Below are 16669 nucleotides of genomic sequence, written 5' to 3'. Positions count from 1 at the left end.
AGAGAACAGTGTGCAGAATACAGTATACAGACATGATCAGATAGTGCTACGTCCTTAATGACAACAGATTAAATGTTCAGACTCTTACTGATAAGTAAATCAGTAGTGTTTCATGATTATGTGTGGCTCCGTGTACATGCTGAGTCAAATCAAAATTGTATAAACAGTTTTGAGTTCTTTTGCAGTATTGATTTCAGCATTGTCTATGTGAATATTAAAATCCCCAACAATAACAAAACAGGACATTGCTGATAACAGGCTAAAGAGTATTTTGAGGCCTGTAATGATAAATAGAAAATGTGGAGCACCTATTAGCACAAGAGTATTCCAAGGACAAGTGGGCTAATATAAAATCCAAGTTGTGGTGAGTCATTGACTAGTCATCTTTATTTATATAGCGCTTTAAACTAGAAAGGATTCATTTTTAAGTGAGTAGGTGTTTAAAAGTGCTTGAACTTAGTATTTGTTTTTGTCTTCACGGCAATCTTAGATTGACACCTTATGTTACTTAAAGGCAGGGTAGGTGATTTAGTTCGACAACATTGCTAATAGCAATCACAAGTTAAGTAGAGATGGGCGTATCGGTCCTGAAGTATCGAAAGTATCGATACTCAAATAAAAAATATCGATCCTAAGGTGTTTTATTTACCAGTGATTTTGTTTATTTAACAAAAAATAAATAGATTATTGTGTAATTGAATGTTAAAATGCGTTTCAAATATAAAGTTAAATGGGTCATATGACGTTGCTAAAAAGAACATTATGTTGTGCATTTGGTGTAAAGCAATGTGTTTATGCAGTTTAAGGTTAAAAAAAACACATTATTTTCGATATAATGTACATTATTGTTGCTCCTCTATGTGCCACCTTTCTGAAACGCATTGATTCATCAAAACGCAAAGATCATCGTCCTAAAAAAGCAAGGTTTATGCTGATTGGCCAGCTATCAAGTGCATTGTGATTGGCTGAATGCCTCAAGCGTGTGACGGAAAAGTTATGCCCCTTACCATGCTGTGATGCCGTGTGTCCCGGCGCGATGAGACAGAACCAATAAAACCCATTACAAACTAGGTAACAACGTTTGTTGCATCCAGTGGGGACATAATTACTGATTATAATGACTTATACTGCCTTTTTATGTGTTGTGTTGCATAAACATAAAACCATCATTTGTGATCGGACCAACAACAAGCGCTACTCTATACTGCCCAAAACTCACGTTTGAATCATCAGTGGCAAATTCTTTAAATATAAAAAACATACTTACAGACTGTGAGTCAGAAGTGCCAGACTGTCCTTGCAAAGTTGGAACAGCCTTTGTGCCACAGACACATTGTTGGCTACTGGTTCAGGAAACAGTCCTCATCCTCCATAAAATGCGCTGCACACATCTGAATATTTGTGTTGAACTGTTCTGGAACAGTGTTGTAAATTCAACTTAACCACTGATTTCTAGTTGTGTCCTCTTTTGGAAGGCCAAACGAAGTAGTTTCACTTTCACAATGGGTAGCGTTATGCAAATCTTCCCACATCGTGACGTAGACATGTGGGGGTGTGTTAGAACGAGCCGTTTTAGGGGGGCGTGGTTGACTCAGCTTTTATAAAGAATATCTCTTTGGATTTGAGACTTTAGTCTTTGCAACTTTACAGATCTTCTTTATGCACCAAGAGCTTGTAACATTCCAAAGAGAAAGAAAAAATTGAAATCGCATCATAGGACCCCTTTAAGTGGATATCATTACCCATTTTACTCTTAGTAATTTAATAAATTTCATAATTTCAGTTTGGAAGTATACTATAACGATACTGGCCTTTAAAGGCACCATAGAATGGATTGATTAAATATTTTTAATTGTTCTCTCATGTCCCCAGAGTATCTATATAAAGTTTTTTCTCAAAATACTCCACAGATAATGTTTTATAGCTTGTTGAAATGGCCACTTTTAGGGTATGAGCCAAAACGCTATGTTTTTGTGTTTGTCCCCTTTAAATTAAAATGAGCTGGAGCTCCCGCCTCCCTTTAAGGGATGTGCGGTATACCGGTACTGGAAAAATACCAGTATCACTCTAAATACCAGTACTTGCACAGTACTCTAAGGCTAATAAATGTATTTCACGATCTGGGTTATTATTTAATACAAAACCACACATAATGTTTCTACTGTATCTCTGTCAGTCACTATATTTAATTGAAATGAATTCAGCCTGTCACTGTCTTTAATCAGTTCTGTGAATGACTGTATGACTGTCATTCTTTATAAAGTAGCAACAATGTCATTTGGAAAGTATAGTACTGTGCAAAACTCTTAGGCACATTAGTATTTTCACCCCAAAAAAGGGTTTTAAGCCAGTTATTTATATCTTTTGCTGTAGTGTGTCAGTAGGAAATATCAGTTTACATTTCCAAACATTAATTTTGCCATTCCTTTTAATAATAATCTAGTGAGATTTTTGAATGCACAAGCAGTCTGACAACAGCCGGTGCTCCACATGGAGATCTGATCTCACCATCATCGAATCTGTCTGTGATTACATGAAGAAACAGATGAAACTGAGACAAACTAAATGTCTCTACAGCAAACAGACACACTACAGCAAAAGATAGAAATAACTACATAAATTCTTTGGGGTGAAAATACTAACGTGCCTAAGACTTTTGCACAGTAGTGTATGTATAAAGTAAGTATTATTAAATTAAGTATATTTAAATAAGTATAATTAAATTATGCATTCATATGTGTAGATTTTTGCTGGAGGAAAGAGCTGTGGTGTGATGAGCGGTGAACGGAGCGAAAACTTTACAATTGATGGGAAACCGATTGCTCCCTCGTGACCTTTTGTAAACTGTATTTATGCCAAAGAACTGCACAGATACAGATATTCTAACAATCTATCGATAAACACACCTTTTGTCCTCTGTTTCTGTTCGAGGCCGCTTGCGCTGCTCCGCCGCGGTCTGCGGATTGAAGAGCGTGCTAAAAGATGGGGAGGAGACAGGTCTGCCGCCGCTTTCATATGAAATTTAAGGGGACTGACTCTGAGGCGATCGCAAATTTGTGTGCAGTTTATGGAGCTATAGCCCCGCTAAAAAAAGCCTAGCGACGCCCATGCTTCTTGCGTACATTTTGAAGAACCAGGACAAATATTTCAATCAATCGCTCAGGCATTTAAGAGGCACCGAAATGAGGCACCGAAATCTGCGTTCTGATTCGGTTCATACCGGTTACATAGATCAGGGCTCTAGAGTGCGACCAATTTGGTTGCATATGCGACCTAATTTCTCAATGGTGTGACTAAAAAAAATCAGAGGTCCAGCCCTTCGAGGAAAAAAGAAAAATCTCTGTGACTCTGAAAGTCTCCCTGTGGTTCAAAAAGAGATACTAGAGCACTGCATTTCAGCCCGAACCCGACGAACTCCGACTTTTTTAGACTTCTCCTTACTTTTATATTTTAGACATCCATCAATTAGTGATGAAAAAAAATTGCCACGCTGGTGGAAACAATACGAGACCATGCTACCGCGACTGTCAAGAGCGGCTTGACGGTGTTTAGTGTCCTGCAGCAGCAGCGCAGCTAAACAGTTCTGCTTTCAAATACACACATTAGGCTCAAGCTTGCAGCAAAGCACCACCAAAAGTAATTAACATAAATGTGACAGGGGGAAATAGTAAGGAGATATTTGAATCATTTACTAATAAACTAGTGTTTTCTGAGTCTGTGTCGCAAGGATGAAGTTGCTGATCCTGAGGCGCCTTTAGAGAGAAATTAATCTTTACGGATTATGATTATAATGAAAGAGTTTTTGTTTTCTACTATTTTTTTTTTTTTTAAGTAAAAATAAAAATCTTAAATATATATATATATATATTTACTGTGTCTATGAATCATTTTAAAACTGAGTTTCGGTTCATTTTTGTACTGTTAAAGACGAGATGCAGAAAGTGCATCGTGTTTGGTTTCTTCTACAGGAGTTGGCCATCCGAGGGGCATGTGCCTGCAATGGAAGATAATAAAAGACCCTTTGCAGTCACAAATGATGTATTACTCGTTATGTGCCTGCAATGGACGGCGTAGTCCATAAGACAAATGAGGTGGATGAGATGTTCAGTTTGAAGCCCTTGAAACACTTAATTTAGACATTTCTTTTTATTTCATTGTATCTTGAGATGTTTTAAGTTTAAATTTCAGCGACTCAGTGAAGCACTTTAAAGCACCAACACTTTTTTCAGTATAGGTACCTTTCTTGTAGAAATGTGCTTCAAAAAAAAGAAAAACTTATATTTGACCAACAAAAATGTTAGTTAATCATTCAAGTTAATATTGCCTATTAAATGGACAGTGATTTAAAAAAAAAAAATAGGAAGACAGTTGTAAAAGCTGTTTATGGACTGCGGTGTAAATCAAAGTTGAAAAAAAAGACACAGTGGAAGGCGATCAGTGCAAAAAGTTAGATTCTAGAGCCCTGTGGGTACCGGTGCCATATTGGGCAACAGGTCTTCGGTACATGTGACGCCTGCAACCCTAATCCATACATCAGTATGGTGGCTCATTATTCACATATAATTATGGCTGATCGATACATCGCTGAATATGTCATTACGATACAACACATTCAAGATTAATGCTGGCAGTGATAAATAGCACTCAACGATATATCGCATTTTATGTTGACGATATTGTCACACGCATTTACAGTAAAGCCAATATGGACAGCGATTACAGCTAAATCACCATCACCTGTAAAACTGCGGTGTTAAATGCAAATGGAGCGGCATTTGGGTAGACAGAACTTTAGTGCTGGTGCACCTGACAAAAAAATGCTACGCAATAGAGCATTCATTATCGAAAATTGTGTAGCTTGTCAGTGAACTATGAACGCGCTATTGGGTTGGGTACCGAAGCACCTCACCAGAACATACAACCACTACATACATAACTCTATGAACAACTTCTCCCACTCTTGTAGCTCGCCAATTAACTATCTTGTGCACTGAACAATAAATGCCGCTCCATTTCAAGCTCCCTGATTTCAAAATCGCCAGGTGCCTGGCGATTTAGCGGCATAATCAGGGAACCAGCTTTACTGACAAGCTGCGCAATATGACATTTTATATTGTTCAGTTGTTTATTCAAAATCATGCAGTGAACTATGGCTCTAGTGGTGATGAGAACCACTGCTTTAGTAAATGACATTTTATATTGTTCAGTTGTTTATTCAAAATCATGGGAGGATTGTGATTTTCATTTGACCCATCTGATTTCCATTTTAAACATCTGATTGTCTTTAACTGCAGAAAAGATTGAAGTGGTCCACTGATAAATGACTGAACTTTGTCTTCCATGTGTTTTAAAGACTTCTAACTGCTCTTCATTCTTATATCATTCATACAAAAATCATTCTTCCCCAAATGAATGTTAACTTGATTTGCAAGTTTGCAACGGTTTTACGCGTTATTAGAATGCTGAAGTTCCTTGTTTACATCAGAAATGGTTGCTTGAGGCAAGCAGCATGTAGTTGTTGATCTGAGCAGAATGCCGCTGTCTGCTTGAACTTGAGTGCCTGCTAGCTACAATGCTAGCAGCTGGCTGATGCGATCATTGTTTGGGGATTCTTCACCCACATTCATTTATGCTTCAGATCTGTTCTCAAGATGTGTAGTGGTGGTAGGATGTTTGCAAGTCTGGTCAAAGCAGATTCTGGGGTAGAGGATGCTTATGTGTCAGTATGTGAAAAGCAATGTGAAAGTTTATTGATTCATTAATTATAAGAATAATTATTACTTTTTCCATCCTCAATTGACTAGAGTAGGAGTTTTCAAACTACACATATATCCACCCCAAAACGTAACACATCGGAAAACACACCCCAAAATAAAAACCCAAAATTAAAAACTAACCCACAAATCACTTACAAACACGTAAAACCAAACCCTAAAAAGCTCCAATATTTCCTAAATCTACAAAAGATCATCTCCATAAAAATAACACAATTTTAGATATTTTGGATGAAAACCGGCAGGCCTGTGATTGTCCCATAGACTGCCAAATAAATAACAGTGTCAAAGTCTATAAAAGATCGTGGTCAGAATACTCCATCTGCTATCAGATGTGTAATCTGGGTTATATGAAGAGACAAGAACACTGTTTGTAAGCGAAGAAAACAAAAACAACGATTTTATTCAACAATTCCTTTGTCAACAGTCTCCTCTGTCTCTCTCCATATCACCGTATGCTGCGTATGCTCTTCTTTTCATTATTTTTGTTTTCTTCACTTACAAAAAGTGTTCCTGTCACTTCATATTCACATTCCTGAAGAAGCCGTCTCCATTCTGCTTCAATGACTACAGTTACACTTACCTCTATTCTCATGAAGTGCTTTGAACGGCTAGTCTTGCACCACATCAACTTTTTTAAAAAAAAAAAAAAGAAAGAAACCTTCCAGTGATAAGTAAATTTAGATGGATGGTTTAGTGCAATACAAAAGAAAAACCATTAGGCCTATGGAGAGTTCCTACAAGGATAGCTGACCAGACTATGTGTGTGTGTGTGACTGTGTGTGTATGTGTGTGTGTGTGTGTGACTGTGTGTTTGAACCTAAAGAAACATTTTAAAAAAAACTGTTTGAACATTATAAGTGAACCTAAAGAAACATTTTACAATAAAAAAACCATGCCAAGAGCTCTTAAAATGCTCTCTGTTCATTACATTTTCTACAGAGTGTAAAAGTACCATTCATTTACAGTAGACCATTGGTAATGACATCTAACAAGCAGATTCACTGAAGAGAACAGATTTTACACTGCAATTCTTGCAGACCGGACTAATGCAACATAACTACAAAACAAAAATTAGGAAAATACCTTTTTTAAAAAACCTGCTGATTTTGTAATTTTTCCCACTTAAAAAGAAATGTACAATGGGGAAAATATTTTTTTGATCCCCTGCTGATTTTGTAAGTTTGCCCTCTTACAAAGAAATGAAAGGTCTGTAATTTTAATGGTAGGTTAATTTTAACGGATAGAGACAGAATATCAACCAAAAAATCCAGAAAAAAAAAACACATTTTATAAAGGATATAAATTTAATTGCATTTAAATAAGTAAAATAGAGAATCACAGGGTACCTCACGCAACTAACCATACAATACGAATTACCAGTGGTGGACGAAGTACACAAATCAAGTACTTGAGTAAAAGTACAGATACATATAATAAAATGTTACTCCAGTAAAAGTAAAAGTACTCCTTTTTCAATTTACTCGAGTGAAAGTACAAAAGTACTCTATTTTTTATGTACTTAAATAAAAAAGTTCTGAAGCAGATATATTTATTTTGCAATTTTATATAGGCGACTTATTTAATTTTTATATTAGCACATATTTTTTTTTTTTTTTATATCCTACTGCGCCAAAATACCTGGAATTTTCCCAAAATAACCACTATATGGAGTCCAAGATATATTTTTGTTGTTAATATGTACTACGTTGACGAGAGTGATGTAGTAATGTTCACTGTGAAGCTTACACTGTGATGTACCTGAGAGAAAACAGATTGTGACCCTGGACCACAAAACCACTCATAAGGGTCAGTTTTTCAAAATTGAGATTTATGCATCATCCAAAAGCTGACAAATAAGCTTTCCATTAATGTTTTGTTTGTTTGGAACGGAAAGTCTTGTATTTGTCTGAGATGCAACTATTTGAAAATCTGGAATCTGAGGGTGCAAAAAAATCTAAACATTGAGAAAATCACCTTTAAACTTGTCTAAATGAAGTTCTTAGCAATGCATATTACTAATCAAAAAAATAAGTTTTGATATATTTACAGTAGGAAATTTACTAAATATCTTCATGGAATACATGATCTTTACTAATATCCTAATAATATTTTGCAATAAAAAGAAAATGAGTCATTTTGACACATACAATGTATTTTTGGCTTTTGCTACAAATATACTCCAGCTACTTAAGACTGTTTTTGTGCTCCAGGGTCACATCTGACCATCAGATTTTCACCAGGAAAGAAAAAAAGTGTTTTAAAATTTGTAGTTTTGCAGAACATTACATTTATATATGACAAGGCCTGAAGTTAGGAAGAACATTTTAAGGAAAATAATATAATTACATTTCATAATGATTTTTTTTTCTCAAACCTTGTCTGTGGTCTAAACACCCCTGGCCATAAACCCTCCCAGAGGGCAGTCACTTCCCACTTTGATAATTACTGTAGTGACCATGTTCTGAACATCACAGCCTTTCTTTTTCCCCCAGATATAATCTATCTAGGTGGTTGAATAAAAATATTTGGACTTTATTTGCATTAGTGCATTAGTTATATATGCATTAGTTATATTTAATCTGTGTTATTTTAATGTTTTATTTTTTGACCTAAGAGGCACAGATGCTGATGTGTTTGCATTCAAGCATTTCAGTGGGCTTAAATAGATCACCCTTTACAGCAGATTTAGTTCATAAACAAATGACAATTTTGACCTAAATATGATTTTCAGTCACAATAATTAATCTCAAAATTCGACATTAGTACCTTACTTTTAGCAGCATCAGTCGCACGTGCGCTCACAAGATCTCCCGGTTGTGAATTGAGTTCACTAGAGACTCGCACTAAACGGTTCATTTGAATCAGTGAGTTGTAGACTCTAGAACAGCTGCAGTCAATCATTCTAATTCGTGAATGAATCGTTTGGTGCGATTTGTGAACCGATTTAAAAGGTTCATTGAAAAGAATCAGTTCCGTTCTTGAATCAGAAAATTCTGCATGCCAGAGCACGTGATATAGCCTATTATAAGGAGTAAACGATATTTTTTTTGAAATGTAGTGAAGTAAAAAGTACGATCTTATGCTTTGGAATGTAGTGAAGTAAAAGTAAAAAGTTACTCAAAATAAAACTACTCCAGTAAAGTACAGATGCTTGAAAAATGTACTTAAGTACAGTAACGAAGTAAAGCTACTCCGTTACTGTCCACCACTGCGAATTACAATACATGGCTCACGATACGATAATATCACAAATACAGTGATTCTGCGATAATTGCTAGACAATTCTATGATGATACGAATGATCACAATATCTGTCTAACTATGAAAACAAAATGCCTGTGAAAAGGTTAAATGCAAGCTTTCTCTCTTTGTTCAAGTCCAAGCTGATAGAAAGCAGCACAAAAAGTTCTGTAAATCAAATTTAACATGTTAAGTAAATTAATCATTTTATTCTTGGACTTATTAAAAGCTAACACATTTCTTTGTGTGTAAACCAACACATTTAACACAGCTTTATGTTTCTGCCGGTCGGTGCCTCCTGTCCACACTGCATAATGTGCACTTGTAATAACTAAAGAGAGAGAGAGCATCCAGTTTTGTTGACATAAACCTGGACACCCCTATCTGTGGAGGGAGCTGAAACTTTGAGTTATCTCTGTAAAGAGGAGTGGATCAAAATCCCTACAGAGAACCTTTAAAGAGGAGTACATCAAAACCAACTACAAAAAAAAACCAATTGTCAACAAGGGTTTCTGCACCAAGTACTAAGTCATGTTTTGCTTTGGGATCAAATACGTTTTTCATCCACTGAAATGCATATCGATTTCTAACCTTTATATAATGTTTTTTTTTTCTGAATTATTTTGGTAGGTATTCTGTCTTTATACATTAATATAAACCATCATATTATGATTATATATTCAGTGTGATATAAAATGGTCTTAAAATGACAATAATATTGTTTATCGGAATTATTTCTGGGGCAATATATTGCACAACAAAAAGTTTTTATGGTGACAGGCCTAACCAAGACCATGTGTTTGACTCCTAAATTATGCCAGAAATGCTATTCTAATGTTTAAAAGCTAAATGTGAAAAGACTCTACCTCTTCTTGTGGATTTTAATATTGTAGGGGCTTTGATATTGTAGTGTTGTTTTTTGATTGTTTGAGGAACAGGCAGTCTCTATCTGTTGAAATCTATGTGACAGTTTCCTTGTGAGATTATTCGGTTAAGCCAGTCAGTGTTTCCTGGCTGGGGGCTCCAGTGAGTTATACACTGACATTTATAAACCCAGATTCCAGGAAAGGACAGTCACACCTTTCCATGAAGGATGGATACTGTATGTTTTAACAGGCCTGGTCTATCTTAAAAAGTATTAGGTTTTGAGTTTTGGTCACACATCACTTTAGGTGAGTGTGAGAGTGTCAGATGACTCCTTCCATAACTAGGGTAAGTGTACCCATTAAGCCCATGTACCCATTAAGCCCATTTTCAACTTTGACATTAAATAAAAAAAAAAAGAGAAAATCATATTTTATGTTGTTCATTAGTGTTAATTCCCAGACATTTTTATTGCATACCAATCACATTTGGCGATTCTTAGCCTTACTGAAAGATAGACTGCCAACGAATTAAGCATAGCCCTTATCACACTGCACGTTGGTCCCGGAAAATTGTCGGATCGCCTTCTGTGTGAACGCAAACACCTCCCGGGATTGATTCCGGGATCGATCCTGGATTGGGGACCTAGTAACATTGCCGGGTTCAGTCCCGGAACAAGCTCTGTGTGAACAAAAGCCAGAACAAATGCCGTAAAGGGTGTGTCATAGTCTCTTAGTCATCGACTCTTTTACAGGGTGTTTGGAAGGCAGATCAACGTTCACGATGAAAAAATATGTGCAAACTGTTATGAAGCAGAGATCAGTTAGCTCCTCACTATCCGTGCTGAAGCTGAGAATGTTTGCCAGCTTAAGTTAAAGTTAACGTGCCTAGCGTTTTTTCGACTCGTACATTACACGTCACATCCTGATGTCACAAGTCAATACGAGACTATTACAGGTTGTGTGAACGCACGCACATATTCCGGGAAATCACTGGCAGTGTGAATCGCAGTGTGAAAGGGGCTCATGTGTACTACAAACACTAAGTGTTTTTTTATTCATTTTATATTAATTTACAAATAAATGCACCATCAATTATGTAGAGCATATTGTTTTAATAAATTAGCTATTTTTAAAGAGGGGCTTAAATGGTACAGTGCCATAAAGCACATGCAAAATATAGCCAACGCAAGCTAACCTTGAATAAAAAAATATATAACATTTCTTAATGTGGGTACAGTGAAAATGACTGTGATGCATAGTCCCCCATATATTTATGTTCCATGCAGGTTTTTGTAAACATATCTTACATTTTCAAAGGAAAACATTGTCTTTTTTCACCATTACTCACTGTGGTATCATTTAAGCCCACCTTATCTGTTTCAATATTCACTGTGGAACCATTTAAGCCCACTTAATGTTTTTCAATGAGGAATCCCTCTAATTACAAACATAGATCAATTTGAAAATGTAAGTGAAAGTGTTTAATAACAGTTCTTTGTGTGCTTTTACCTTACTAAACTTTTACCTTAACTTAATTATTACGGAGAGGCCTTCAAATTACACACTGTTTGGCAGCTGCTAATGTGTATCATTTAACTGAAGATGTTGAGCGCAGGTTTATCCTTTGCAGGGAAAACCTAGAGGGTACTTGAAAAACTGCAAGGAATTAGAGAACCTCTACAAACAGAAACTTAAAACAATGAAATCAGCTCAGTATCCTAAGTAACAAAACAGTCGTAATTGCATTCTTTGTTCATGAAATATTCTGCTTTGCATACTGTATGCTTTTCATGTTGAATGTTATTGGTACAGGTGATTAGCGCTAGAAAACATTAGTAAAATGATTTTTTTTTTAATACTTCGCTCTTGCTAAATAAATATATTGATGTTTTACTTCTTTAAAATCAATCAATTTGATTTTTTTTTAATCAATCATGATGTGGGCTTATTTGGAACACATGCGGGCTTAAATGATGCCAAAGTACCAATTAAGCCCATGCCTGACTTATTCATAATATATTTTAATTTTATATTCTAAAATGTACATCAACTAATTATTACATTTGTTTCACATGAGAGATAAATCTTGCATTTTAACAAATGATTTGTCAATATCTATGAAAAACACCTAAACCTAGATTTTGGTGGACTTAATGGGTACACTTACCCTAAATGAATACCATGAATGAAAAGGAATAGTGATTAAGTGATTAAGTTGGGTGTTGCTATGGCAGTTACATCATCATATGGAAAGTTTCTCTGAAACTAAATAAGTGAAGAATCTTTTCATGCCTTAAGCAAATAAATGAAAGATTGTTTGCTATTAACAGACATCAGCTATATAACAGCTAATGTAAATTAGAAAATCATATACTGATACAACAATGCCAAGTAGGGATGCACAATATTGAATTTTCTAATTTCTGATATGCTTTCTGTTGTGTTCTGGATGGTTCACAAACTGGGTCAGTTTCATCACTGTATGATCTGGAGAGAGGCAGATCAGTCTGACATTTGGTCCCCTTCTGCTATTAGTTCTCAGTCCATGGCGTGCTGTCAGAGTGTCTGCTGGCTCTGGGAGGAAGTCCTGCTGTGAGAACTGCATTTGTTCAACTCCTGATGTCTCAGATCATTCAGCTGGCACAGCAGCTATGGGACACCTGTGAGGTAGGTTAAATCACACTACACCTGGAAATCACTGTAAAAATTTTACCAAAGGAAAAAATCTTCCTATTGAGGGACTTCCTTATCCTAATAGATAGAAAAAAAGTTCTATCTTGTTCAATCTTGAAAATGAATATTTTCATACAATAGTGATGAGCACTCAGAAAATGTCTTCGCAACAAACATAACCTGCCAGAGTCCTTCTGTGATTGAATGTTTATTGGCCAAATTAAATAGATCCGGTGACACAGTACAGTTCAACTGCTGCTTCACAAAGTGTGTCGTTGGTGAAATGTTGTAACGGTGGTGACCTTGACTTCCAAAATGATAGATTTATAGATTTATTTTTTAGAATGGGTGCCAGACAGGTTTTTACCCATCAATTAAATAAAGTCCAGATAGCTCAACAAAAACCACCAGTTATGAATGAAGAACCAGAAAGAGTGTGAATCACATTAAAACCCAGGAAACTCAAGTTCATTTGCAAATTTAATTTACCAACAGCAAACCCATCAAAGTAGTCCCAACACAACATGAGAGTCTTCAATATTCAAACAAGAACAAACTTACAAAGGGAAAGAAGCATTCAGAGAATAAACTGAAGAATTTCAAAGTGCAAAAAAATTAAGGAAGCTGTAATGGCTTGCCCCTTTAGTCGTGCTTGCTTCCATTTACAAACCGTCTCAGGCATATTTGAACACATACTGTATCTTTGTCAGTACAATTTCATAAAATTAGGGAATGATCAGCTCAGTTTGAAACACAGGTAAAGTAACAAAATCAAAGATTTCTGTATGTGTGAGTTAGTGAGTGTGTGTGTGTGCGAGGCTTGTAAACTGGCATGGCATGCATGGTGTGTGTGAGAAAGTTTAGTATGAGAGCGTTGAGTTTGTACCCCGTGCTGCTGGTCTTCACTTGGAGTGTTTTGGAGTTCAGGTAAGCAACAGGAGCTTCTTCTGTAGCATGGACTGGGAACAGTCAGTGTGGCATAATCCAAAAGCACACACCTGTACCGGCAACCAAATTGAGTGTAGGCATTTCCCTGCGGCTTTCACGCTCACACCGACATGATGTCCAGCGCCAGGTAAGTGTGATCCACTCTTTCAGGTCACCGCTCAACTCCTTCACTCACAGACTCACTTGTTGCACAGTAGTACAAAGTTTCTCACTCTATTCTCTAGCTGCGCACACACCTCTGGAGCAACCAGACCGCACACCCAATTTCTGCTTCCATCACTCACGCTTTTCCATGGTCACGTTGCCAAAGATTATCACGCCTACCCCTCTGTCTCGAACACTCTTCTTCAAAGGGTTCGTTGGATGAAAATCTGACTTTTTCCATGTTTAAGAGCTATAATTGTGTGTCCGGTACATCTACCAACTTGAAAAAGAAGAATCCAGTAAGTTTGGTTTGTAAGCCTTTCTCTGCAAGCATGTGAGAAAATGAGCCGATCAGATTTCTCTCCCGTTCTGAAGTAGGAAGGGGTTCTTCTTGTAATCTACACGTTTCCACCCACGGCGCTCAGCCGCCATTGTTGTTTTCGCAAGCGACAGCGGTGTACTCATGGGTGTACTTGTTCTGACACCATGCCAAAAGTTTGAGGAAGTGACATACAGCCAAGTGTGGTTACCCATACTCAGAATTAACACTGGCTTTGAATGTTCTATTGGCTGGGACTCTAAATAATGATAAATGTTCTGTCGTTGGCTGCACAGACGAACATAAATCCTTATTTAGAGTCCCAGCCTCAGAGGAGACAAGAGAAAAGTGGATTTATTTTATTTTTAGTGGAAATCCCCCAGAAACCATAAGTAAAAACATGCTTGTTTGTGCGAATCACTTCAAGACGGAATGCTTTATGAACCCGGGACAGTACAAAGCAGGATTAGCTTCAAAGTTGTTCCTCAATGAGGGAACGAGACCAACTGAGCGAGTATTAACAATCAAAATTCTGAAAATAACCTTACGTAAAAATATAAGACCGTATAGGAGGACAATGTTAGCATATGATAGCAAGGGGAGATAAGTCACGGTAAATAGAACATTCAAAGTCAGTGTTAATTCTGAGTATGGGTCACCACACTTGGCTTTATATCACTTCACTTCACTTCACTTTCACTTAAACTTACTCTATATTTATATGTTATTTGACAAATGGACACTTGGAGTTTGGATGTATGTATGTTAATTCAGTATGTGCGTTAATATGTTTAGCTGCGGCTGTACTGTCACTAATGAATATTACTTTGCTAATTAATGGTGAGAAGTATGTTGTAAGAAGTAAGTATCCCGTTGCCATAATTTCCCCAAGGCAAATGCTAAAGGTTGCCATGGCAGAACTACATGCGTGTTGTGTCGACATGACAGACGGAAGGGGGATGGGGTGCGCAGTAACTAATTATCATTTAAAGAGACATACACCAAAACGGGTTGGTGTGAGCATGCAGAGCTGTTTTTGACAAAGCAAAAATGGTGTGGTTTACACAGCCATTGAGTGTTTTTAAGCAAAATATGCTACAGACATTTCATGAAGACCCTAATAAATCATGCCACCTTGTGGAAAATGTTCATCCGATGAGCCCTTTAAATAGTCTGTGGATGATTAATTGTTCTTTTTGATTAGACGACAGCATAGAGCATCCATCAGTGGTGCATGATTACGTTACTCCACCCCCCGAATACATAGGTGGAAATCTTCTTCCTCATTAGTGGTCTCCTGGAAGAGCTTCTCCCGGTTTCGCAACTCCATTTCCTCTGCAGTACGGAAAGAGGGTTTCAAATTGCATACATGTACATTATACTCATCCTCTCCTGTGGACTCTAGGGCAACTCTGTAATTTAGTGGTCCTAACTTTTGGATAATGCGATAAGATCCTTTACACTTTGGGGCTAGCTTCGCGCTGGACTGGGGAAAGTTTCTAACCTACACTCGGTCTTTCTCTTGGAATGATACATCTTGTCTGTTTTTGTAATAGCTTCTTAACTGTCTTGTCCTTGCTTTTTTGTAGTTTTCCTTTGCCTTCCTTTGAAGTTCCAACAATGGATAAACAATGTCATATGAAGGATCTTAAGCAGTGATTGCAACCATGCAATAGTTTATCCAATGGGCTGTGGATTTTCCTACCCAGATGGAGCTCAGCTGGTGACATGCCAATGGATTCCTGAACTGTGGTGTTTAGTGTGAAATGGAGTTTTGGCAAGTAATGATCCCAATCCTTGTGATTGTCTTCCACATAACCGGCTACCATTGACTACAGGGTTCAGTTGACTATTTCAGTCATGTTGGTCTGCAGATGGTAAGCTGTAATTAGCTTATGTGTCACACTCCCATTTCCCACACAGTTCAGTGAATATGACCAAGACAAATTCTGTTCCTCTGTCTGACAAAATATAGTCAGGCACACCCCATCTTGTAAGTATTTCTCTTTTCAGGATTTTAGCTATAACTGTAGCTGTTGCATGTCTCATGGGGAATAGCCCTACCCATCGTGACAAGTAGTCTACAAAGACAAGCAAGTATTCTTGCTGTTTGGAGCTCTTTGGTAGAGGTCCCTTTATATCTACACCAAGCATTTCACTAGGTCTTGAAGTGATGATTGGTTGATGATTACTGGCTGGCTTTCTGTTGTCACTCTTGAGTGTTTGACATTTTAGACAACTCTTGACATAAGTCCACATTCCATGCCAGTATGCAACATCTTGCACTCTCTTAAAGGTTTTGATGATCCCAAGATGTCCAAGGGGTTGAAATGGAAATATTGGAGAATGGTAGGTATAAGACTGTGGGGAATAACAACACGGTATTGGATTTTACCATCTGACAGGTGAGTAATGTGGTATAACTTGTCTTCAACTACTGCATACTGTTCATTTTCTGTGGGTTCTTTTTGTCCAAAGTTGAAAGATTTTTGTGATTTCAGGATCACAAATGTTTTCAGGTGAGATTGGAAACTCTGGTTCCTCCTTTCTACTGAAGTACACATTATACTCGGGTGCCTGGTGCATTCAAGAAAGGGTTACAGGAGCTACATTCAACTTTCCTTTCCAATATTCCAACACAAAATCAAATCTCTGTAGGAGAAGGGCCCAATGAATGAGTCGACTGGTTGTTTTGGTGGAGT

General features: G+C 37.1%; 1 protein-coding gene across 1 annotated transcript in view; it reads left to right on the top strand.

The window, feature by feature from the left end:
• The window catches only part of mei4 (meiosis-specific, MEI4 homolog (S. cerevisiae)), a 33973-nt gene that overhangs the window by 9282 nt on the left and 8022 nt on the right, over window positions 1-16669 (top strand). The window contains exon 4 of the mRNA XM_042777348.1: window positions 12419-12550. Coding sequence (XP_042633282.1) covers window positions 12419-12550 — 132 coding nt within the window. The remainder of the gene's footprint in view (window positions 1-12418; window positions 12551-16669) is intronic.

This window comes from Cyprinus carpio, chromosome A20 (assembly GCF_018340385.1).
Source record: "Cyprinus carpio isolate SPL01 chromosome A20, ASM1834038v1, whole genome shotgun sequence".
In the NCBI taxonomy this organism is placed as follows: Eukaryota; Metazoa; Chordata; class Actinopteri; order Cypriniformes; family Cyprinidae; genus Cyprinus; species Cyprinus carpio.
The sequence above is the reverse complement of the archived record's forward strand: the minus strand, read 5'-3'. Positions and strand labels throughout refer to the sequence as shown.